The sequence below is a fragment of the Hyperoodon ampullatus genome, assembly GCF_949752795.1.
Source record: "Hyperoodon ampullatus genome assembly, chromosome: 8".
Classification (NCBI taxonomy): Eukaryota; Metazoa; Chordata; class Mammalia; order Artiodactyla; family Ziphiidae; genus Hyperoodon; species Hyperoodon ampullatus.
The window spans coordinates 87,760,522-87,786,898 of NC_136921.1; the positions used below are offsets into that span (position 1 = coordinate 87,760,522).

The window sequence follows — 26,377 nt, forward strand, 5'->3', positions numbered from 1 at the left end:
TCAGCTTAAGTTGAGGACTCCGATGAGTTTTATCAGATCAATCCAGAAAGACTGTATTGCGCCCCTCATCTGTTCAGGGCACTCAGCTAATTGCCACAGGGCATATGAAGAAGGGTATGCCTCAGTCCCAACCTCAGGGAGACCTTTTCAATGAGAGGTGACTTGGCCCCTGGGTCTGAAACCACTGCACACAGGGCTTATGTTTTTCTGCCGGAAATGAAATCCCTCTCCACCCGGCAACCGGTGTGCGCCAGCTGTGGGTGTCGCCTCTGAGTCACTGGCTTGGCCGACCTCCATTCATCAGCAGGGCTCGACAAGAGCGTTATACTTTAGCCGTCTCGCGTGTCCCCTGGGTGCTTTCCAAGAGTGAGGTGTCCCTCAGACCAGCTTCCCGGTGTGGGCCCCGCACGGCAGCCTCTCACTGCACCCTCCTTCCCTGTCCCCAGGATTCTCACCTTGCCCTTACTCCGTGCTGCAAAAAGGCTCTTTGGCATAGCTCATTTTTTGTCACACCGTGACCCCTTTGTCACAACTTCCCCTTGGGTCTCAGTGTCCTGCACCGTGTGTCTCAGAGGCCTTCCCCCCACCCAGTTAGCATCGTCATCCTTAACTCCAGAGCCATGGTTTTTAGCTCCTTTAGCCTCAAAACGCTTTCTTCAAACAAAAATGTTGCTGGAAAATCCAAAATATCAAACAGAAAAGCCAGAGCTTCACTGACCTAATCATGCGTCGTAGTCAAGAAAACTGCCCAGTAATTTATGTTTTCTCTGCCCTGAAGGACCACAGGGGTTGGGGAGCCACGGGAGAATCCCCAGGGCTTGGGGAACTCAGATGAAGCCCCCGCTCTAAACCGTGTTCTCCTTCCTGTCAGACTGCTTCCCCCTCTCTTCCCCACACCCCCGTGTCTTACCGTCCTCCGTTTACCTCCTCATCATTTGCCAGCTCCACCCCTTCATGCTGCCATCTTCATTCAAGCCCACATCACACAGTGGTTCTGAATCAGATGGGGACAGCCCCTAGGGGCGTCAGGAAATGTGGGAGGGGGTTTTGGTTGCCACACTGCTGGCATTTGCTGGGTAGTTGTAGGACCTAGGGATGCTGAACACACACCAGTACCTAGAACCCTCCAAAATAAGCTGCCCTGAAAAGAATGCCCCTGTTGAGAAACATTATTGGAAACTGTGAGTTTCTTAAAGACAAAGACATAGCTCATTTCACTTCATTCATTCATTCATTTAGTCATTTAACCAATATTTATTGCACATCTATTTTGTCCTAGATACTATGTTAGTTGCAAAGGCTGCAGCATTGAACTAGAGGGTTGCACCTCCTTCCTGGAGCTTTCTGTCTGGGACAGAAGACAGACCATAAACAACTAGTTATGCAAGTAATCATTTAATCACCACTGCATTACATGCTACAAAGGAAAATGTAGTGTATGTTGATAGAATGTAATATGGAGAGGGAAATTGAACTTGTTGTTGAAGTTAGAAAAGGCCGTGTCCCTAGCTCTGTGCATTACACCCAGTTGACCATCAGTAAACCTTTGCTTAGTGAATGAATGAATAAATGAACATGTAGCCCCAGCTCTGATGTTCCCTCAGGTCTCCCTTGCTTCAAGGGAGACAGAAATCCCATTCAATTCACAAATATTTTTGAGCATCTACCAAAGATGTTTTTAAAAAGTAGCAAAATGGTTCCTGCCTTTGGAGAGTTTATAATCCAATGGGATAGGTCCTCCCAAATTAGATTCAGATGCAACAAACATATATTGAGTGCTGGTTGTGTGCAAAGCACCACGCAAGGGATATTTGTGCTAATTGTTTGATTCACCCTCACAAGAGCCTGAGAGCTGGGTTCATGAGTTACCCTTAGAAATAGGAGCCTGTACTTGTGCTTCTTTTTTCTTCCATACAGCATTGAATCGCATGATCCTTGGCAGCCCAAAGATTCTTCAGAGAAAATTACATTCCAAAGTTTGGACTTTTTTAACCTATCACTGGCTGCTAAAGTACAGGTTTCACCAGTATCCCAAGGTACATCATTTTGGGCGCCCTTGGGATTTTCCCATCTTTTCAGGTTTTATGAAACCTCAAATGTTGGAATTGGGCTGGTAGTTCTTTTGACTTGGTAATCTTAGATTTCCTTTCTATTGGAATGACAGCCCCTAAGAAATGGAAAAGAAGGAATCTAATTTTATGAGACAGACTTTCAAACTCTACACACACACACACACACACACACACACACAAAACAAACAAACAGACACCATTTTTTTGATCTGATAATAACCTTTGGAGCTTCTACTTTACTTAAGTGGAAAGAAAATAAGCTGAGTTGATCGAGAATTGACAGTATCACTTCAAGCTGTCCTTGAAGAGACCAGCCGAGCACTTTGCTCCTGGGAACTTGAGGGCATGTTCACAGGTTCTGTAAATGTTGACTTTTTACTGCCCAAACTGCCAAGTCATTAAGAAATATGGAGGCATGAGATGCAGTGTTTCCATATTGACCGGGGCAAGACCCCCCCAATATAGTAACTCAGCACAGCTGCATTTTATAATAGTCACCACCACCAGAGAGGTTGCAGAACTCTGATAATTACTGAGAAAGAAATAACACAATATTCTTTGATGAGAAGATTACTTTGAGAATTTGATTGTATAATGAAGATGTTGCTTTGAAAGGTACTTCCTATTGTTCTGAATCTGAGACTCACTAGCAAAAAAAAAACGTGTCACTTGTTTTGACAGGCTACTTAGAAAAATTCTCTGTTTATTACATTAACTGCGGCATTTTAACTGTCAAACTATGAAAGAATGTTCTGTAGTTTAAAAAACAGAATAGAGCTTCAGGGGAAATTTTTTGGCACACTCTTGTTGCTATTGGCATTGAAAAAAAAAACATACATTCTGAATGCGAAATTAGCTTTTTATGTGGTGGCAGGCAGAGTGACTCACAATGCCCATCCTGGTTTTACAGGTGCAGACCTGGATGGCATTTGGGGGCAAGTGCTATAGAACAGTGACAGTTTGATGGTGCTGTTGTTGCAGCTTCCAGACAGGGCCATCAAACCTAAAATGAGCTCTTGGAGCTTATTGTTTTGATTTTGCTTTGTTTAAAAGTCTAAAAACAAGAGGTTACCCTACAGCAGATAGATACAGTGGAGACGCTTACCAACAGAAACATGCATTCTGGCTACCTTTGAGCAGGTACTTTGGAGAGGGGCCATAGGCAAAGAGATGTGGAATGAACAGGTAAGCAGGATGTTACGAACTTGAGGCCAGATGGATAAAAAGAGACTTCAAGGAGACAAAGAAGGCCCTTGCCATACAAGCATCCCAACTTCTTCTTCCAAGTAAAGTGAGACCTAGTGCTCCACTGTTTAGAATGATCTATCAGAAACCAGCCTAAAGGCGGGAGGGAAATGAAGAAGATGCCATTTCCCAAACCTAATTCTAGGTCTGTCTGCAATTTTGAGATTCCCTAAAAGCCTAGAAGCTTAAGACAGTTGGGCCTGAGCAGAAGGGGGAAAAAATGAAATTTAAAAAAATATATATATAAACACATAAGAGAATTGTTGGTAGGTTCTGGAATCTTCCAAATGGGTCAGAAGCTCATAAGCTTGAGTTCACTTATTTCATGTGATCAAGTAATATTTTCTAACATATCCTATGGGGCATAAGATTGAAAGGAAACAATTTAAGATAATCAAGTGATATGAGAAAATACCAGAAGGGGGAAGGAGTGTTGTTTATCAGTCAGTTGGCGACATTAAGACAGCCTCCACCCTCTCTCTGTTCCACACACTTGCTCTAGAGGGCACTTGAGAGACTGTGTGTTTTCGTTAGCAGAGCCTGCTATTTTTTTTTTTTTTTTTTTGCTGTACGCGGGCCTCTCACTGTGTGGCTTCTCCCGTTGTGGAGCACAGGCTCCGGACGCACAGGCTCAGCGGCCATGGCTCACGGGCCCAGCCGCTCCGCGGCATGTGGGATCTTCCCAGACCGGGGCATGAACCCGTGTCCCCTGCATCGGCAGGCGGACTCTCAACCACTGCGCCACCAGGGAAGCCCGAGCCTGCTTTTAATAGGGTCTTTACCTGTCCAAACTGTTTTGGAGGGTGTGAAATTTGAAATACTGATAGTTATAGGGAAATGTGTTTCCTCAGGGGAACCCAGATTAGCAAGCCTAAAATGAGTGGTGCCTAGGGGTTTGATTTCTGTTGGGATATGCCAAGAGAATGTTCAGAGTTATGAAGTCCATCCTCAGATGCAAATCAGATGAAAAGAGAAGCATGACTGAAAGAGCTAGTCTTTATGAAATTTAAAAAAAAGATTTTATTGTGATTCTTTTTCTTCACTGCATGACAAATGTTGCCTTTGTTTTTCCTGGAAAGATTTCTGTGCCCTAAGTGTAAGCTTGTGGAATTTACCAGAAGAAATGATTGCAGTAAGTGGGCCGTTCGTTTCTTGAGTTTAGATTTGCCTCTCCCCTATGACAGCAATTTACCACTTATTCCTCATGTTTTCATGCCCAGGAACCCAACCATTGGATTTCTGCCATTAGGATTCAGATTTGGGAGAGAGAAAGATGGGTGTAGCTGCCATTTACAGTTTAGGGATCATTACTGGATTGCCTCAAGATTTTTAAGACTTTTTACTGTTAAAGTCAATCTGTTCCTTGTATAGAAAATTTGGAAACTACTGAAAAGAGTCAAAGAAGAATAAGTAACACCTGCCAATCACATCTTCCAGAGATAATTATTATTAACGTTTTGGTGCCTATCCCTCTGGTTATTTTTCAATCCCTAACTTTTTACACTTAATAATATGTCATGGCATTCTCTTTTAACCTTAAATATATATATATATATATATATATTTTTTTTTTTTTTTGGCGGTACGCGGGCCTCTCACTGTTGTGGCCTCTCCCACCGCGGAGCACAGGCTCCGGACGCGCAGGCTCAGCGACCGTGGCTCACGGGCCCAGCCGCTCCGCGGCATGTGGGATCTTCCCGGACTGGGGCACGAACCCGTGTCCCCTGCATCGGCAGGCGGACTCTCAACCACTGCGCCACCAGGGAAGTCCTAACCTTAAATATTTTTTAAAGGTGGGATTTTTAATAGGTGCATCGTAGTCTATCCTCTGAATGTTCCTCAGTGCATTCAGTTTGTCATGGTTGGATGTTTAGGTTGATTCTCAAGCCCTTTCTTCTTCAGAGCAGCAGAAAATAATATTCTAGTGCTCTTCCTCCCAGAATAAAGAAAGAATTCCTAGCCTGGCAGGGGTGCAGGAGTGGGGTTGTGGCTAGAAAGATGTCAAGAAAGTTCCAGCAGGGAACCGAAGGAGTGCCCAGACCAGGAGTGCTGGTAAATGTGGCTGGAGAGTTAGGCTGAGGTCAGATTGAAGAAGGTCTGCTTCTGTGTTCCTTGGATATTATTTTATAGCCATTTGGGGCACCGTTGACTGGTTTAAAGGGAGATGTGGCATGGCCAGCTTCGCAGTAGGTAGGTTTCTCTGCTATGTGTAGAGAATGGATTGGAGGGGCTGAGACTAAAGATAGAACGCCAGATATTGAGTTTTATGAGACTACAATTAATTATATTTTAAGAATTTAATGACAGCATTTGAGATACATGCATTTGACCTAAAAGTCTGCTAAATAAAGTAAAAGTAATACTAAGCACAAGAGCCCCGGATTCTAGTCTTACCAAGTTACCAGTAAGTCCCCCAACATCTCCAGATTACAGATCTCTTAAACTATAAATTTAATACCTGCTTACTCTCCTCCCAGTTTCACAAAGGGATTGTGAATGGAAAAACAAATGCAATAGTATTTAATCACAGCCAACATTTATTGAACACACGTGTGCTAGGCACTGTGTTCAACAGTTGTCTAATTCAATTCTTTCAACAGAACCATGAGGTAGTTATTAATATTATCCCTATTTTATGGATTAGGAAAGTGAGGCTTAGATTAAGTCACTTGCCTGTGTTCATCCTGAAAGTGGTGGACTCAGGATTTGATCCAGGTCTTTCTGACTCTGGATCCTGTGTTCTGTTCTGTGGTCTACCACCTATCCCAGGCCAAAAAGGCTTCAAAATGGTCTCTTGGCTTTGTTCTTTGAGCATTACTGAGGAAAGATGTCATGGAAATCTGATTTTAAAATAATTATTGCAGAGTAGTCTCATTAAGTTATTACTGTATAGACCTGGATGAAGTACAAATGTACTGTAGAAAAAAATTATATGAACACACTAGCCAGGATCACAAACAAAACTTAACAACTAAAAATGAGTCACACTATACATTTTATATAGTGACCTCACATATATCACCTCTTTGAACCTCAGAATAACTCTATGAACTGAGTAGGACTAATGTTATTATCCACAATTTACAGATGGAGAAATTGAGCTTAGTAGATGGCAAGTGTCTTCTTTAACATCACACAGTAGTATATGTGGCTGAACCAGGAACTGAGCCCAAGTCTGCTTACTCCAAATCCAATTTCATTCATTTTTTTCATGGATAATAATCTTTTCTCTCTAATAGATTTCCCAAACTTCTTCCTCTCTGGTGGATTTACTGAACAAGCAGTGGAGTCCAAAGAAATATGGATAATCTATCTGTCCCTGATTCATGAAGAATTAATTTTTATAAGGAAAAATAATACATCCACATAGCATCTGCTCAAAAAACATTTGCATTTTCTATCTGACATATATGTCTTATACACAAAGGCAGGTTGCTATACTATCTGCTTCTATCCAAATTTGTTTGTTTTTCTCAACTTGCTGCTTAGGTGTTTTAAAGGAAAATATTTATAGTTGTACCTTTAAAAAGGTTTAATGGTACACTTCTATCGTGCCCTTATAGTAAACACTTTTGCTGGGAGAATTTCTGGCATATTCGGTTTCTAAACATGAAAAACCTCAAATCACACTGTCCCCAAAACACTTAGCCTTCAGAGGCCCTGAATCACAGAACCCTTACCCCATGTCCTGATGGGGATGACTTCATTTCTCTCAAATATTCATGAAGCTTTTACCCTTAACTGCAGTTGTAAACTGTATTCATTTCTAACTTCACGAAGAAGGGAAGAGTCCCCGTGTGCACAGGCTTTGCTATCAGAACTAGAAAATGCCTAATTGTATCTGATAAGCTTAAGATGTCCTTTTCTGGGTTAAAGGTAAGGTGAGGGGTGGTGGTGTGGCAGGGAAGTGAGCAGACAGAGCTGGGCAGGGCACCTTAAATGGCAAGTCACCAAGCTCCTGGAATGACTCAAACACTTAACTGCTAACTCTTAGGAAGCAAGGGTCCTGGGAGGTGAAAAAGAGAAAGAAACAAACATGTTGTGCTGGTTTTTTAGACAAGGGGGTGGAAAACCACATCAAACTTTCCTTTAAGGGAAGGTGGATGAGGTGAGATCTCAAGATCTGAAGACTGTTGGGAAATGATCCACGCTTGAGAAATGACTTGAAAGCAGGAGAATCAGGTAGGCTGAGGTGAAGTGTTGCCACCAAAATAAAGCATTCCACCCCAAGAAAAAAATAATAAAGCGTTTCCTTTATTTTGACGCTTGATCAGGTCTTACTTAGATATTTATAACTGACTTTTCTGGGTATTTTCCCCATGCACCAGGGAATACGTCTACTAGGCGACAGCTCTCAAAGAACTGGGTCTTTCACCTGCCTAGGTTACCACTGGCCGTGCCAGTGTGCCTGCTTAGTGCCCGGACGAATCCCTCATTTTATCCACGTTCCAATAACTGAGTTGCTCTGTCTCTGACCTTGATAAATTCCTTGATAAAACTGTATTTACCAGCAGCTTCCAATATCACCTGAGTCCTCCCATCCTTTAATGTATAAAATGCCTCTCCCTCCATCCCCATTTATTATCTTGTCTGTAACTAAGGCATTGCTGCCGGAATGCATCCCCTGCAGAAACTAGGCCTTTCCACAGCAGGATCCAACAAATCCACATCAATGTGGCACCACGCAGATTTGTAAAGAAGCAGGGATGCCTAATACCTCTCCCTGTGACATCTGGAGAAGGACGAGTAAAGACCAGGTACATTCACCGGCTGCCACTCAGAGCAGCCGGGAGAGTCAATTCACTTCCCCAGCCTCGCATGTCCTCTGTGAAGGTGCGTTGGGAATTCCCTCCTCCTGCGCTCAGGGCACAGTGTTCCCTTGACTCTTGAAAGCCCAATTGCCTTCAGTCCTTGGGACCCTTTCATTACTGTTGGAACAGGCTGGGGGCTGATCTGCTGGATCTCTTCTCCAGTTTTTTCTCTGTCCGCCCCACAAAGACCAAAGCATGAGAGGTACTTAATGCCACTGTTTGCCACGACGAGCCCGCTTTTGTTCAGTGCTCGTGGTAGGGAAGGCTCCATGTTAGATGTGGTGTCGGGCACTCTTCCAGGGGGTGGGGTACTTCGAGAGGAGAGAGCTTTCGTGTGTTTCCAGAGCAGAGAGGTGAGTCTCTTCTGAGACACTAGATGGCACAGCGGCTCTGAGCGGGCGGCTCCGGCTTGGCTGGGCTTGTTCTGGCACTGCGGCCAGAGTCCACTGGGATGGGGGAGGGGCTCCCATTTGATTCGGTGGACGCAGGCCGGCCACACCGACTTTCACTCCATCTGGCCTCCTCTCTGGGACCTCCCTCAACTTTCAACCCTATCAGCTCGTCCATGGAAACACTTCGTGGCACACCTCTCCCGAACCCCTCTTCCAAACGCTTTTGCTGCTTTGTTAACTGTGAATATGCTCATTTTCTAAAGCAAGTCTCTTCACACCCTGCAGTCCTGACTTCTCTCACCTTGTTAAAACATGTGCTGTAAACAGGACCAAAAAGTTGGTTCCTACCTGGGTGGATCGTCCAGGGACAGTGGCCTGCCCTGTGATGACACTGACCACTGTAGACCACAGGCTCGTTTTTGTTTTTTGTTTTTTTTCCTTTTTTCCCTTTTATTTGGGATGTTATTTAGGACTCGCAGACTAAGCTGTTTCTAGGCTTTGTTCCTTTCTGTTTCAAATGGCTGTCATGGGTTTCTCCAGGGCATCCAGCAAGCCCCGTGGAAGTCTATATTTCTTCGTTTTGGTTATTGATGAATGGAGGTCCAGGGGTAGAATAAGTTCCACGTGGGTCTCTGCAGCTTGGCCATCCACACTCCCACCCCTGTGAAGGCAGTGGGGGCCATGCTTCCGGACAGGCCTTGCTTTATCAGAGGCATGAGGGGGACAGGCAGGGTGAAGCCACTACCGTCTTCCCACTAGTTGCCAAGAGTAGGAGGCTCTCCCAGAAGAGAGCCCTTCCCGGGAAGTCCCTCCTGGGAGAGCTGGCACTCCTTTCCATCCTCTCTGTCTGGCAGGAGGGCCCAGGCCTCTGCTTCCTTCTCAGGCTCCTTCTGGAGCCTGGCAGTAAACCCTGGGGCAGGCTGCTGCTCGGCGCGTAGAGTGGGAGGGGGGCCCAGCGGCCCCCTGTCCTGAGTGGAGCGGGTGTTTTGATGAGCCCTGGGACCCTCTCCTGCCCTTGTCTTATCAGCAGTGCTGTCTCCCTCCTGTGATGGTCTCTTCTGTGAGTCCGGAGCTGTGTCTGCCTCCAGACACACCTCAGCCATTCTATCCCTATCTGCTTCCTGTCACCCAAGAATTCCTGAAACTCTCAGGTCCACTGATAGTGCTGTTATGGTTTGTTGTGGTGACATTACTTATTGTCAGTGCTGTTTTGGATTTTTAAATATCTTTCCTATCAGACCTTTAGCATGGCAGACAAAATTCTGACCATAAAAAGGGTCCTACCCTGGGCTTCCCTGGTGGCGCAGTGGTTGGGAGTCCGCCTGCCGATGCAGGGGACACGAGTTCGTGCCCCGGTCCGGGAAGATCCCACATGCCGCGGAGCGGCTGGGCCCGTGAGCCGTGGACGCTGAGCTTGCGCGTCCGGAGCCTGTGCTCCGCAACGGGAGAGGTCACAGCAGTGAGAGGCCCACGTACAGCAAAAAAAAAAAAAAAAAAAAAAAAAGGGGGCTGTACCCAACATGTGCTGCTTGGTCTTTCACGGTCATCTCCGTCCAGGCCCCCACTGATCTTGACTTGGTTAGACTGAATAACTTCAGCTGGTCTAAAATGGTAACTTCTTAAAACTGGATGAATAAATTTATAATCCTACAGAAAAATCTGTCTTTTCTATCTTTGAATGGGATTTGGAGTAACAGGTGAGATCCAACATTTTCATCCTGTCTCCTCCCTCCATTAGTCATTAACTACTTACCATGACACTTATGTGTGCTGTACCTAAAGTGAGTTGTGTCATGGGCGCCTTGTCCTAATGGACCTTCAGTGGGAAGGATAACAGAGCATAAGCCCCTATTTCCTTCAGGCCACAGAAAAAGAACTGGTCCTTGGTACCGCTGCCATCTCCCCTGGGCAGACCTTGACTTGTGCATGCATTGTGAGAACCTGTGCGTGCATTCATCTGATGAGATGGATTGAACACCCTCCCCCTTAATAATGCCATCCTGCATGTGTGCCATATTTCCAATGTATGAATGCTTTGTGTATATTAACTCGTTTAAGCTTTACAACAATCCGGTTTATTATCCCTATTTTTACAGATGTAGGGACAAGGCATTAGACCAATTGGGCCCCTAGGAAGTTCCTCTTTTAGACCTCAAGTCCTGTTTCTGTTTTTAGCTTAGCACCCTTTGCACTACCAGATGCTGCTTCTCTTGAGAAGAGCAGTATAAAATCACGGATTTTTAAGCAAATAACATCCTTCACAGTATGTTGTCATTGCCACAGCAGTTGGATCATGTGCCATGGAAGAATAAATTTTGGAGAACCAGTTTTACCTAGGCGAGAGGACATCTGAGCTGGGCTTGAAGCAGGAAAAAATAAAAAACCCCAGGCAAAGAGAGGAGCACGTGAAGAGTCTTGGAGGCGAGAAAGAGCATCGCGTGTCTGAGGACCAGGGAGATGTCTGGTTATCCCTGGAGCAAAGAACACAGATAGCCATGAGGGAAGGTGTGAAGAGAGGAAAGAGAGATGAGTCTAGGAAAGTCAGTTGAGACCTGCTTTAAAAGAGCCTTGTGTGTTGATGAGGGAGCACTTCTGGACAGATTGAGCTTGTGGCACTTGTGGGTTGTCTGGGAATTGATGGCCAGGAAGCTGTTGGAGCTCAAGAGAGAAATCTGTTTGGAGATAAAGATTTAGGTCTCGGCATCGTCTAGATGAAAGTTGGGAACTTTTCCCACGGAGAGAAGGTAGAACGAAATGAGAACAGAGCTGAAGGCAGAGCCTGGGAGCACAGCACAATTCAAGAGGTGAACAAAAAAACAACAGCTCATAAAGGACACTGAGAAGAAATGTCTGGAAGACCAGGAAGAGATCGAGGAGGGCAGTGGCCTGGGGGAGGAGAGCTTCAGGCAGTGCTCAGTAGTGTGGGGCAGTGGGAAGTTGAGTGGGTTTCGAAAATAGCCTGAATGTTGCCATCTTTACCTCTCTTCTCCCACACTTTGGTGCAGGTCCTAAGACTAACTAAGTGGCTCAAAGGGCAGCCTTGACCCACTCTGTCAAATTTTCAGTATGCTGCATTGAGGGTCTGACAGATTTCATCATCATCTGTTTTAACTCTTGGATGAAATTCAGTGATCTTTAATATAATGGGATTTATAGATCCTAAAGGCAGCATTTATTGTTTTAATCTGTAAGACTTGATCAGTGTGGATTTCATGTTGATATTATGTGAAAACTCTTCCTAAACTCATAGATATCTGCTCCCCAAATTCCAACTCTGAATCCGTCAAGATTTTAGAGCTAAATTCTAACCCTTTCTTTTCCCAGCTGAGTTTTTCTTCTCCCTCCATAACAGCCCGCTCCCTGGAGTTGAGAATGAGACTTGGCGACCCTTTTCTCCTTTAGCCAAGCTTCTAGGAGGGTCCATGCTATTTGTGGCTGATGTCAAGTAGCAGGAACAGCAGGGCTGCCCCTTGTGCTAAAGAACCATAATCTTATTACGCCCACCTTGAGACTTCACATTCGCTGCCTCTATAGTAGTAGATGGACTGAGGTGACTCAATTGACTTTTAAATCTCCAAGGGTCCTAGTTTCAAAATCCCCATGTCTAAGTCAAGTAGTAGATTAGGCCCCTTGCTAAGAAGGCCTGGCTCCTTCAGAGTCCCTGGGGCCATAGCTTTTCCTTCTGTGGGTCCCCTACTTCCTGCATTCCACTAGATTGGGACACAGTGTATCCTTAAGTGGTGATCCTTGGCAGGAGGTGAACCTGGCTGGCATCTCCCTGGGTCATGGATTTAGTACAGGCAGGCATTAGGAAATATACCCTCTGTTGTTTCTATAAGAGAAGGATATCATATTCTTTTGTTTGTGTTAAAGCTGTCCTTGAGAAGGTAATGCCCAAGGGATGCAAAGAGTTTTCTTCCTCCAGTTAGCTCCCATTTGATCTGGAATATAGTTGAAAATTATCTAACTCAACTCTTAGAATATTTACAATTCAGTTTCGATAGCTCCAAGTACTTATCTAATAATTGACTAAGTTCTAGATGTAATTTGCCGAACCAAGTGTCATACTTCATTTGTAAGTTTGTTTTTCTCGTGCAAGGGTTTAAGTTTCGAATATCACTTTGCTGGATTTTTTTTTCCGCTCACTCAAATAAATATGCAGATACCTTCCCATTCGCTACTTCCTTTAGCTCTCACATCACTCTCAGAAAGATATTGTCCCCAGTTTACAGAGGAAACTGAGCCTCTGATGTCACACAGCTGGTGAATGGTTGCACCAAGGTTGAAACCTGACCTTCAGACTCTAAACCCAGTGGTCTGCTCAGTACACCAACACTCCCTGAACTTATTTGATCAAGGAACACTCTTTAACATACAGTGTAATGATGGAACACCATCGGCAGCTCCTTGAGGTTTAAATGTTTAATATACAGGAACATTAAATACCACCACAAGTTATTGAAATTCTAGGACAAAATGCATAAGACAGATGATGATTATGTAATAGGTAACACTCATGACTATAGCAGTTAGCTGAGAGTGAATGTCACCTGTCCATCAATGTGGAGATGGACTTCCTAGCACTCTCAGAATTAATAACACATTTGTTTGTTTTTTAGTTTCAAAAACATATTAGTCAGGGTTTCTTATACTGGAGAGAGCAATAGAAAATCCAAATTCCTGACCAGTCATGCCTTTTACCATTGATGTATAACTAAACTCTATTAGTGATTCCAGAATTATTATAGACATGAAAGATGATCAGCAATCCAGTCAGTCTTCCCATGCCAAAATGTCCATAATACCCACAAGCCCCATCCTTAAAGGCAGACTATTAGATACTAGTTTTATAATAAATTATAGGGAAAAAACTGTACATGGTATACTGATTAACATCTCATGGAACAGTAGTCCTCCATGGAACAGAGTTGGGGAAATGCAGGTGTATTCTTCCCTTCTTTCCCTCTTTTACTAATTCCACACACTACTGTTTGCCTTCTGCCCATCTCATGCCCTCACTTCCTCAGGGATAGGTGAGAAAATGTTGTCTGTATGCATCCTTTATCTGAGTCCTGTGGTGGAAGCATATTACATAGCCCAAAACAACAGTGACAACAGCATTATTATTCGTTTAAGCTAAGATATCAGGATCCCAAGAAATTTGGATTGATCGTCAAGTTGGTTGAACCAATAGTTCCTAGTGATGCTAAACGATAAGTTTGTTGTTATTGATTAAGGCAGTGATGAAAAGCAATTTTGTAGAACGATCATCTATGAAGTAAGAGGTCAGTTAGCCAACTACAGTGTGAACAGAGATGTTCTTCCCTCTGAGATGGAAAGGAAGGGGATTATGTGCCCTTCTGATTTCTTCCATGTCCTTCCATCAAGGAACACGTTCATGTCAAAAATCCCTTTAGGAATGATCATAATCTCTCCCTCTGCCGATGTTTTTTTAATTGGGATTTCTCCTAAGAATTCCCTGAACATGTTACTGACCCTCACCCCTATATTTCAAGCCCTTAGCAATGACTTTTATCTCATTATTTCCTTGTTACTTTTTTTTCTTTGTAGACCTGGCCAGAGGACCGTGGATGACCTAGAAATTATCTATGAAGAACTCCTTCACATTAAAGCCTTATCCCATCTTTCTACCACAGTAAGTTGTCTCTTAGCTGAGGCGGCGGGGAGGAGCACACGGTTTGAGTTAAATGCACTGTTAGGCCTGAAGGAGAGTATTGGAGAGTGTGGGCATGGGACAGGAACGCCTGAATTCTCCCTCACAAACGGCCCCTCTTGTTTCTCACGAGATCCTAAGGAAGCTACACCCATGTGCAATCACCAAAAAAGGATCAAGTATCACTACGTTATTAGTAGCTGCCCTAAATGCCAAGGCAGCATGATGTGAGTAGAATTGGAACATATGCTTCAAACTTCCTGAGTCTTGGAACCCGCATACCTAGACAAGAGAGCCAGGCCTTAAGAGGGGTGTCCCTTCCATTACATATAGAGCCGTGTGTGGGAGCGGGGCTGGGGGGGCAAGAAATCAAGATGACCAGCCCTGGCCCAAGGGGCCAGTTCCACCCAGGTTTGCTGCCAAATTGAGAAAGGAAGCAGAAGGTGCAAGAGAGCATTAGTTCAGATATCTTAGGGCACAAGAGCGGTACCTGCTAGTGAAAAATGGCCCAACGGCGGTATCTGACTCTGAACTTTTACGTGACTAGGGTATTTAGAAGAACAGTGGACAGAAATGTCTCCTGCCATAGGAGGGACAGAGAAACACAGTTTCCAGGCAACACAAGTCTCCTATATGCTAATAATTCAATAATAATAATAATGATAATAAAAGAAGCTGTTTCAGCATCCACGGATCACAGGTTTTATGCTGGACTCCTCAGCAATGTCTATCTGCTTAATCTGTCTTTCATTCCCAGCTCAATAGGTGATATTATGCTGTCACTGTCACATGGTGGCAGTGCCTGTAGTCCCTGCTCTGGGGGGGGGCGGGTGGAGTTCAGGTCTCCACTAAGAGCAGTGAGGCATTCACCACAACCCCAAGCAGAAGGGTTCCAGATCCTTCCCCCTTCAACCCAGATAGGACTGCCTTCGCATCCCTCCCACTCCCTGCACTACTGGGGATCCGGAAGCTTGCTCACCTACATGGAGTATCTAGGGGTCTGGTCCAGCCCAGGCTCCCCTCCCTCCCACCACCCTGCTGTCATCTTCACTCTCTCCATGGTGGGATAGGTCTAGTGCCCCAGGGCCTCACCCGGGGAGCTCCTGCATCTGTAGGGGCAGCAGCCGAGGCTCCACGAGCTCACGCTGGGGAGGGAAGTGAGGGAAGACCCCTTTTCCCTACCTGTTGACTGGGTCCCCAGCATGTGCATGTTCTGACTTCCCCAGCCTTGGTGGAATTGGGAGGATTGTGGGTAGTGGAAAGGAGGAGTCTTCTACCTCAAATCCCAGATACCCAGGCACTGTGGAAGATCTCAGGTTATTTGGTTCTTAGGGGGAGAGAACATAATTTGGGACCATAGTTTGGAATTTAAAAAAAAAATAGCTCACACATTTAAGCTTAGTTATTCAACTTCAAGACATTGAGTTTTCTAACATGTTTGCAGTGGTGCATGATGTGTGATGCAAAGAAGAGCCTCCAGGAGCAAGAGTCATGATATCGTGGTTGCTCTCACCCTCTCACCAAGATGAAAGATAGGCAAAGAAATTGCCTAGTTCATACATGTGAAACCAAGTTTAAACAGTCTCTAGGGAGATTGTTCTGTATGAATTAGCTTATAAAACAGCTTTTTGTAAAAGCTTTAAGAGTCTGGTGACACAAGACATGGATGCAACGTAAATGTCCATCAACAGATAAATGGATAAAGAAGATGTGGTATATATATACAATGGAATACTACTCAGCCATAAAAAGGAATGAAATAATGCCATTTTTAGCAACATGGATGGACCTAGAGATTATCATACTAAGTGAAGTAAGTCAGACAAAGACAAATATCATATGATATCTCCTATATGTGGAACCTAAAAAAATTATACAAAGGAACTTATTTACAAGACAGAAGTAGACTCACAGACATAGAAAACAAACTTAGGGCTACCGAAGGAGAAGGAAGGGAGGGATATATTAGAAATTTGATATTAACAGATACACACTACTATGTATAAAATAGATAAACAACAAGGTCCTAATGTATAGCACAGGGAACTATATTCAATATCTTGTAATAAACTAAAATGGAAAAGAATCTGAATATATATATATATGCATAACTGAATCACTTTGCTATACATTGTAAATCAACTATACTTCAATTTTTTAAAAAACTAAAAAAAGAATCTAGTGTCGCATCTAGTGGGAGTGGCTCTAGACAGGAGGAACAGCAAAGCAGAGTGGGAGGTGGCCACGTGGAAGTCAGCACTGTTCAGAAAGAGAAAAAGTCCCTCCCCAACCCCCCCAAATCTGGCCTTTCCCCACATTCTTTCTCTTTTCCTTCTAGGTGAAACGGGAGTTAGCAGGTGTTCTCATTTTCGAGTCTCACGCCAAAGGAGGAACCGTGTGTAAGTGAAGACTGTAATCATGCATGGTGCCTGACTGGCCCCCTCCCGAGGATGTGCCATGGGAGCCTGACTGCAAATGCTCCCCTTTCTTGGGCCTGGGTCTGACTTGCCAGGATGTCATGTGGCACCATTTGTTTTTCTGGACCTGTGATTATTCCTAGCACGTATCCCTTACTCTGCAGCCCGCTGGGTTTTGGGTGCCAGCCTGGGAGCAGTTGCCAGCCTGTGTCTCCACTTGCTCCCTCCCCTGCTGGCTCAAGGCAGTGTTTAAAGAGGGTGAGATGAAGTCAGTGCTCTTCAGGGGGGACCCCAGGCAAAACCTTTTCACAGTGACCTCACTTCAGTTTGTGGCTTGAGAAGAACTAATCTATCTCTTGAGAGGCTAGTTAGAATGGCACACTCTCCTGCCTTCTTGTTCTTCTCTCATTTTCACTATCAGCTCCAAGCCTGAGAGAATTTCTTTGCCCCAAATATTTATGCAATACTAATGTGTAGTATCTCTCCAGCATGCACGTTGTAGTTTAGTTCTGTGATCATATTTGGGAGCAAGAAATTGAAATGTCATATTAATAAAAGTGCACAAGGGCTTCCCTGGTGGCTCAGTGATTGAGAGTCCGCCTGCCGATGCAGGGGACACGGGTTCGTGCCCCGGTCCGGGAAGATCCCACATGCCGCGGAGCGGCTGGGCCCGTGAGCCATGGCCACTGAGCCTGCGTGTCTGGAGCCTGTGCTTCACAACGGGAGAGGCCACAACAGTGAGAGGCCTGCATACTGCAAAAAAAAAAAAAAAAAAAAAAAAGTGAGCAAAATTATTTCGGCTGGCACTTCCCACTCGTCCTACAAAACCTTTCTTGAAAAACATGGTAAGTGGTGTATTCAGATCAGGAAATGCCTCTTTCTCTAATCTCTCTTGGAGAATAGTAACACATACCAGCATGCTACCTTTCTCAGGAGTTCTACAGTAAAGATAAATTTCACACCATTTAAACTGACACTTCCTAAACCCAGTGAAACATAGAAAACATTTATAATGGACACCTGTTAACTTTTCAAGAGACATTCTTTGGAAAATCTTGCTCTTTCTTCACACTGAGTTGTGTTAGTCAAATAAGCAGAGACCATGAATTGTAAAAGCAAAAAGAATTAAAAATGAGTTTCAAATATTTTACTTTTAGTCATCAAAAGTGGTATTTCTAACATTGATATTTACTTTAGTAAGAATGTCTTTTCTTTACATTTTAAAGGTTCACTTTTAATATTTTTTTAATTTTTATGATCACTGATGACTTACAACTTTTCTTATTCTTTTCACTCACTCTTACTGATGGTTTTCATTTTATCATGAAATACTTAAATATTTCAAACAAGAAACTAGCCTAGAGGTTGTTACAAACACCTTTTTTTTTTTTTTTTTTTTTTTTTTTTGCGGTACGCTGGCCTCTCACTGTTGTGGCCTCTCCCGTTGCGGAGCACAGGCTCCGGACGCGCAGGCTCAGCGGCCATGGCTCACGGGCCCAGCCGCTCCGCGGCATGTGGGATATTCCCCGACTGGGGCACGAACCTGTGTCCCCTGCATCGGCAGGCGGACTCTCAACCACTGCGCCACCAGGGCAGCCCACAAACACCTTTTTAAAAAACATTTTTTATCAAATAGTAACCTTATGCCATATTTTTTCATATTTTCATTTTTTATATTTTCTAAAAAATGAAATTCTACATTTGAAGGCTCCTTGTTCCCTCCTTTATCTCATTCTTCTCTTCCCCTCCCCAGGGTAACTCCTACCCTATATGACGTGGTTATCATTCCAACCCATTTTTTTAAAAATATGTAGATATGCATCCATCAACACTATGTAGTGCTGATTTGCATGTTTTCAAACTTCACTTTACCATTCAGAATACTTTTAAAAACTGTGTTCTATAGTTTAGTAAGTTTTGATGAATTGTGGGGGAAATGTATTGCTTTAAGGAATGGATAGCTGGTGAATTTGTATCTAGTATCTTTAGGGCACAGCAAGGAGTGCAGTATTTCTGTTCCTTTCACATTCTAAAGAAAAGGAAGTAATATTCCACCTGAATAAATTCGTATTTGCCAGTAATTTTTTTTCCCTTCTGGAATTAAATGCATAATTCTGGGGACTTAAAAATGATGATGTGATAAGCTGTAATTTATACTGATGTGCTTCTACTCTTGTCATAAGTCTTTTCATCTTTTTGTATCTAGTGTTTAACCAGGGGGAAGAAGGCACCTCCTGGTACATTATTCTAAAAGGATCAGTGAATGTAGTCATTTATGGCAAGGTATATATATCTTTTTTTCTTTCTGAAACTTTATTATGCTCCATATACTAGTGGTTCTAAGTATTAACAACTTAATGCTACAAGTAAACTTGCTACAACATTGTTCCTCTATGCAGAAAAGACATTATAGCATCTCTAATCATAAATTATCTAAGTTATTATACTCAGAGTAGTACTGAACTTTCTGGGGCTCCTGGATTATAATGTATACATTTAAGTTAGGCCCTAGCCCAGATTACTCAATGAAAGAGAAATGAAACATTATAATGTAATTACGTGATTCCCCCCGCACTTGGCATCCCTGGGTACAGCCTGTTGATATATACAGTGTTTTAGGGGTGGGGGGCAGGTGGGTGTTTGCTCCCTTTCAGGGATCACCTTCCTCTGGATGTGTTGCTCTCTCCAGGGCGTGGTCTGCACGCTGCACGAAGGCGATGACTTTGGCAAGTTAGCGCTAGTGAATGATGCCCCGAGAGCTGCCTCCATCGTCTTGCGAGAAGATAACTGCCATTTCTTAAGAGTAGACAAGGAGGATTTTAACCGGATCCTGAGGGTGAGTCCAAGGTGAAGTGTGGCTGAGGGGTGTTCCATTTTCACTTTTGCCAGGTAAGAAGAATGAGTGTAGTGTTAATTGAGCAGCACAGTGATTAATGAATGCTCTAGGGCCAAAGGGCCTTGCTTACAAACCTGGCATGTTCAATGTGCTGGGGTGGGTTCTGGGGTCCAGAGGTGATATTCCAGTAAAGCTGCAAATGCGCCGTGCTGTGCTGGACCAAATAACCCTGCACACACCTGAACTGGTCCATGGGCACTGAAGACAAATAGGGATGCCTTGGCAAAATGTCAAAGTCTGAGACATTTCTCTTTGCAATCCTAGGTTTCCCCTTTTGTGTCCTTCCCCACATCCCTCTCCATGTGTTTCTCCATCCTAAACCTCCTGTCTCTTCCCAAATCTGAATCTTTCTCATATCCTCACACTCCCTCTAGATTTATTAAGTGACTACATTTTAGTGGCAATTAATGTCCGCCATGGTTACTCTAACCAAGCATTTTCATTTCAAGTGCTTTTTGTCAAATTGATTCACACTAAAGGAATTTCAGACTCTGGCAAGTAGGTGAAGAATAGTTGGGGTTGTAGGAGGAGCCATGAGATTGCACTTAGAGATGGCTCTGCAGATGGGCCTAATGGAAGCTTGTTAAAGTATTTGTGAGCGTGGGTGATGGTTAGAATAGATGGTCCCTAGGTTCTCCCCACCATCCAGCTCCTGGTCCCTTGGGAGGGACAACCCAGCTTTAGCTGGTGGAAGCCTGATTGTGGACCACTGGGCATGGTGATATTGTCCCAGCACCCCTGGCCTTTCAGGTGGCCCATGGTCTATCCCACCTCACCCAGAGACACTGTTCCCTCCAGGATCACTTTGCTCTTTTCCCTTCCCTGCTGGCTCACAGAGCAGACTCCCTTCTATGCCTTTCCCAGCCTGAGCATCTTTCTCTCTCCTACCCTAAAATCCTAAATGCACCTTCTGTGCTTTCTGGTACATTTGGCATTATTTAATGAAGATTTACAGTCTCGTTCCCTTTCCTTATGTGTGGACACCTATTCCTACACAACCTTAAGCTTTTGCCTTTGGCAGCAAAATTTCTGACAACAAAGTTTGTCTTGGGAATGCATTCTCTTGATGCAAAAAAAGTTGTTAAAGATTAAAGTATTGACTAATATAGAAAAACTCCACATGGAATTTGATTTGGTTTTTATCCAGTCTCTTAAAATAGGAACCAAATGAGGAGGAAACGTGCACTAAGTTTTTTTAATAAATTATTTTTTAATGACATTGAAATTTGAACTTTACTCTTTTGGAAGTTTACACACATGAAATTTGCACTCAGCCACAATTATTCTTTGAAAGAATCAGATTAGGACCATTATCGTGGATATAATTTATAAAATTATTCAAAATAACTGAAAAGTGTTTTTAACACATTTCAAACTGATAGTTTTTACAAGTCTTGATTAGAGGGAAAACATGCCACTCCTAAGAAAACTAAGTACCCTCAGAAGATAATCAGAATGAAAGAACTCTGCTGAAGCTGAGTGCTATTTGCCACATATATTTATCAAGAATAAGTGCACTGGCTCTCCTCTCTCTTTCTGCTGTACCACCCTCTCCCAAAGGTTTCTCTGAGCACACTCCTCTCTCCTCAGCTGATTTTCTGCATCTCGGGTAACAGCAGACTTTTAAAACCACGTGCCTCCAACCTCATCTGGTCCTTTCTCTGACCGTTCCAGCCCTTGACTTTGAAAATGACTTAATTTGTAGATGCAACAATTAGCATCACAAGCACCAAATGAGTTTCTGAAGCATTTGAAATTTTTTTCATTGTCTGAGAAAACGGCAGCATCTGTATGTGGTGTAATTTGTATTTGCAGGACGTTGAGGCGAATACAGTCAGACTTAAAGAACATGACCAAGATGTCTTGGTGCTGGAGAAGGTCCCAGCAGGGAACAGGGCTTCTAATCAAGGAAACTCACAGCCTCAGCAAAAGTAGGTTTGCATCCAACACTGCAATTGCCAGACTATGATTAACCTTTTCACATGGTATCATCATCTCTACAATAGCACGTTCTCCTTTTTTGTGGAAGACGGCAGTATGTGTGACTTTTTTTCTCTCTATTGACTAATCACACATCGTGTGGAGTATAATGTATCTGTTTCTGGCACTGCATCGAGCTCGGTGCTGCCTAGAGTAATTCGGGGGTGAATATTCCCCCACTGTAAAAACACCCCCTCTGTATGTGTGCAACTGTAATAGCTTGGAGCAGAAGGCAATAGCTTCGGAGAGAACAATGGGAATAGGAGTGTCAGGCAGCTCAAGGGATACGTAGGCCCCTGGGTGTGGAGAACCTTTGGTATTTGAATTTCATATGTAGGATTTCTCAAGAAGTGCTTTCATCATGCTGTCAGAATAAGCATCTTTGATGGAAACCCACACTTCATATATAACACAGTCTATTTTTTTTTAAATATTTATTTATTTAGGCTGCAACGGGTCTTAGTTGCGGCATGTGGGCTTCTTAGTTGCGGCATGCATGTGGGATCTAGTTCCCAGACCAGGGATCGAACCCAGGCCCCCTGCATTGGGAGCACAGAGTCTTACCCACTGGACCACCAGGGAAGTCCCAACACGGTCTATTGACTGCGGCCTGGAAACATCCATTTGGCCTCATCCATACTTATTCCTGCTAACGTCTGAAGGGTATTTGTTTCACATTGAACATCAGGTCACCCATTTAACTTGACTCTTTTTCTGTATGTCTGTGTTCGGTTCTATCTTTTGCTGCAACTTCTTACATGAGACTTCTTTTTTTTTTTTTTTTTTTTGCGGTATGCGGGCCTCTCACTGTTGTGGCCTCTCCCGCTGCGGAGCACAGGCTCCGGACGCGCAGGCTCAGCGGCCATGGCTCACAGGCCCAGCCGCTCCGTGGCATGTGGGATCTTCCCGGACCGGGGAACGAACCCGTGTCCCCTGCATCGGCAGGCGGACTCTCAACCACTGCGCCACCAGGGAAGCCCGAGACTTCTTTTAATCAAATGTATGAACATTTGAATAGTTAGGGAAATTAGGAAATGTAGCTCTAAGAAATTATAAAAAATTACAGAATCTCATTTTTTAAGTAAACGTTAATTTTTAATCCTAGAGTAATAAAAACACCAATTCTGTAGGTAAAGAAATGTGGCCACAGACTATGTTGAAATGGAGTGCATCCCAAGTATTTTTCTTTTTTTGCCAACAAGTAAATGGGATGTTCCCATTAATCAACCCACTCACCATAAATGATGAGTTTTAATTGTTTAGACTGAAAGCCCAAGGCTCAGACATTTCATCTGGATGAGTCAACATATCTGCAAAGAAGGCAGGAAGAAATATAATGTTATTGAAGAGCCATAGTATATCTTGCATATTTTATCTAATCCTTATTACAACCCCTTTTAACAGATGATGGAAAAATTTAGGCTCAGAGAAGTGAGTTCCTTGCCCAGGATGACAACACTTTTAATGATAGAGCTTGCGTTCAAGTCCAGCTTGACCAACTTCTGAGTCTATGCTCCTTTAGCCTCACAACTTACTCTAGCAAAATATGGTATATAGATACTCTCTCCTTAACACTATCTAGTAAACGTTGCAAAGCAATATATTTCAAAAGGGCTGACATAAAATAGACTATATAAAAAACTATCCCTTCACTTACAAACCTATAAAATTACCATCCAGAATTCTTTATTATTTTTCTATTTTTCACTACTATGCATTCTTGAAAAATATTCTTGCTCAAATGTTTTTCAGCAGTTGTCCTTCCAGCCCACAAAGGAGGATGAGGATAAAAATATTTTTTATGTGAAGTCTGGGACTACCCCCAGTGATTTTCTTTAGTGCTCTGAAGTATAGCTAGACCATGTTATAGTGGTCATCTACATTCTTTAATAATGCCGCAGATGTCTCAGGAAAATTTTGCTACCTGAAAAAGTAAGCCTTAAATGCTTCATAACCTTAAAACATTTGACCAACAGGGCCCCGGAGGCCCCCTTCCTTCACCTCTTTATGGCATGGGAAGATGATCAAAAGTGTTTGCATGTTACAACAGCTTCCATTCAGAGTGCCCTCCAAATATAGATTTTTTTATGAAATCAAACTAAAGGGAAAAGGAGAGCCCACATGCATTAAATGTATTTTACGCCTGGATCTGATTTCTGTTATAGCTCCTTATTTGTGTCCTGTAGACCAATCTAAATTGGTCTAAACTGCCTGACTCTCCTCAAGCCACTTAACTCTGAGTGTGATATTAAAATGTCAATAGCAAGACAGTATTTCTCATGCTGGATAAACTATATGAAGCCCTCAAATATTTACCATTTTGGATATCTCCTGCTCTGTGGTTATGTGGTTTTAATAAGAGAGAATTTGAAATGACTATTCCTGTTTTAGTGACTGTGTTGCTTTTTCCTTAGACTATCAACCACCCAATCGTTCAACTCCATCCTGTTTGCAGAAAGACAGTCTCTTTTAGGCACCATTCCCCACCTCTTTTTTTGTTCTGGATGCAGATAGACGTGTCCTCATTTCCAGACTTGGTGTTAGAAAAAGATTTTTCTCTCTCAAGTTTAGAACCTCACAGCTTAGGTAATATAACCAATCAGGGTTCTCTTTAACTTGGACTACAGTAACTTCTTCATGCAATAAACTGAAGAGAGCCATACTGTCTGGTTTTCAAGTCTTCTCCATTTAAACAGAGGTCAAGCAGTAGGCACCTGGCAGTGTCCAGCCTGAAAGAAAGTAATAACATGTTTCAGCCAAGCCCAGAGCTGCAAGATCTCAGGCCAGAAGCTCCCTGTCCCTCCCTCTTCAGAGTTCCTGGTCCTGAGAGATTACCAACCCCTGAATAGCCTTCTGTGGAACTGAGAAGAGACATAGGGTAGGGTAAGGCAGTTGTACCACTAGAGGAAGACTTTGGCAGCAAAAGACAGGTGCCCTGATGTCTGCAATTGACCAGGTGGGCAGAGAGTAGAGACGCCATTTTCTCTTACTAGTGAGCCGAGAGCATTCAAGGCTTGCCACCCAGGTAAGCCTTTATTCTTTTTGGCTGGACAAAAACCCTAGCTAAGAATTGTCCTAACCAAGAACACCAGAATGGGAAGCCAGCCTTCTGGCTGCCCTCTCCAACTCCAGTTCCTTATTCGTGTGGCCAGATGCTGCTCCTCTTCCAGGTCATCTTGGAAGGGTCATCAAAGAATCATATATTTTAGGAATTATTGAATGAACTCAGCAATTTTCTCCATTTAAGTATTGAAAGTCATTTATAGATTCGCCCTCTCCTTCCCTCAAATAGTCATTGCCTATAAGAGGAAAAACCCTCGTCTTCTATGCTGTTTACTTTGAGAAAAGGGTCATACTTTTCTGATTAAAGTAGGTTTTTTTTTTTTTTTTTTTTTTAATTACCTGGCTCTTCCTCTAGGCTCCAAAGCCAGATTCTTTCAGAGATTAAACTCTTCAGCTTCCTTTTGGTCCTGAGGGCACACACACACATGCACAAACACAATAGGTTTAAGTAACAGTTACCTTCCAAATAGACTGCATTTGCTACCTTGTTCAAAACCGGGGTTGCTTCACTCACTCTGTGTTCCCGGGCACAGGGTCATATGTTGCATTGCCTCTTCTTCACTCCCTCAGGCAGGAGGTTAAGACCCTGAGATTGACTACATTAGAGATATTCTTGGGATCTCAACACACTTCCTCTAAGGTCTCAAACAGGCAGGGAAAGGGTATTGGTAAGGAGGCAAAAAAACCCTGAGTTCTGGAGCTGAAGTCTACCACTGCTTTCTAAACACAAGAGAATTTTATTTTCATTGTTGTTTTTCTTCCCTGTCATTTTGCCCTAAGTGAAATGCCAAGCAGAAGAGCAAAGTCTACGTTTTGGAATAGGAGTACCCAGATCCCATTAATGTATTTTGCCTATAGCTTTCACCCACTGTTTTTGACCGTCTTGAACATGACTTTGAAATAACCCACCTTCAATTTTAAAAAATACATCCTCCCATGTTGATTGAAGAGCTTCATGGCTGGATCTTCTGACATGATGCCTAACGTCCCCCACCCTGCCAACTAATTGATATTTGACCTTGATATAAGTTACATGGATGTTCCACTACTGATTTATTTCCTATTCAGATGCTACTGGGGTTTGTTTGCTCATTGGTGTTTTGGGGGGTTGTTTTCTCTTATTCTTAGCTGCATTTCCAAAGCACATACCAGTGTACAGTTGGGAAAGACAGAGCATTCCAGAAATAGGCAGGGGAATCCAGTGTGTGGTCGAAATTTTGCAACAAGTAACCCATATAGGGATAACCTAGTTTCTGTCACTTGCCCTTGCCCTGAGCTGCCCCAGGATTTACATGTTCCTTTTCACTCCCCCTTGGAACAAGGCTGAAATGCCTCAGTCGCCAGCCTGCTAGAGCCACTCTCTTAAGAAGTTTACTTTAGTCCCATGTAGGGAAAAAAGAATAATGTTTTAGTAACTACTTCAGTTTGTGATGTTTCTGTTGCCTTCCTATGTGACTTTGACAAGGTACATGATCCTTCTTACCTTATGGAGAATATGGGTCACAAGTTGAGTCCATATGGTTCCCTGGGATCTCAAAAAAAACCAAAAAACGTAGATATGTAAAATGTTATATATTAATGATTTGCCCACTTTTGAAAAACTAATGATGGTTTTATTTCTTATCCAGGTATACTGTGATGTCAGGAACACCTGAAAAAATTTTAGAGCATTTTCTAGAAACGATACGCCTTGAGCCAGCTTTAAATGAAGCAACAGGTAAACACCTGGGACAGTTGTGTGTCTATTAAATCCATGCAGAGCATTGTAAAAAAAATTCTGAGTTCATTCTCAGTGTGTGTAGCCACAGCAGTTTTAGAAATGGGTGG

The 26,377-nt window shown here is 43.3% G+C and overlaps 1 protein-coding gene across 1 annotated transcript in view; it reads left to right on the forward strand.

The window, feature by feature from the left end:
• The window catches only part of RAPGEF4 (Rap guanine nucleotide exchange factor 4), a gene marked incomplete at its 3' end in the record, with an annotated part of 310,629 nt that overhangs the window by 231,580 nt on the left and 52,672 nt on the right, over window positions 1–26,377 (forward strand). Inside the window, 6 exon segments of the mRNA XM_079709744.1 lie at window positions 14,092–14,176; window positions 16,533–16,593; window positions 18,818–18,894; window positions 19,301–19,447; window positions 21,323–21,438; window positions 26,179–26,267. Coding sequence (XP_079565870.1) covers window positions 14,092–14,176; window positions 16,533–16,593; window positions 18,818–18,894; window positions 19,301–19,447; window positions 21,323–21,438; window positions 26,179–26,267 — 575 coding nt within the window.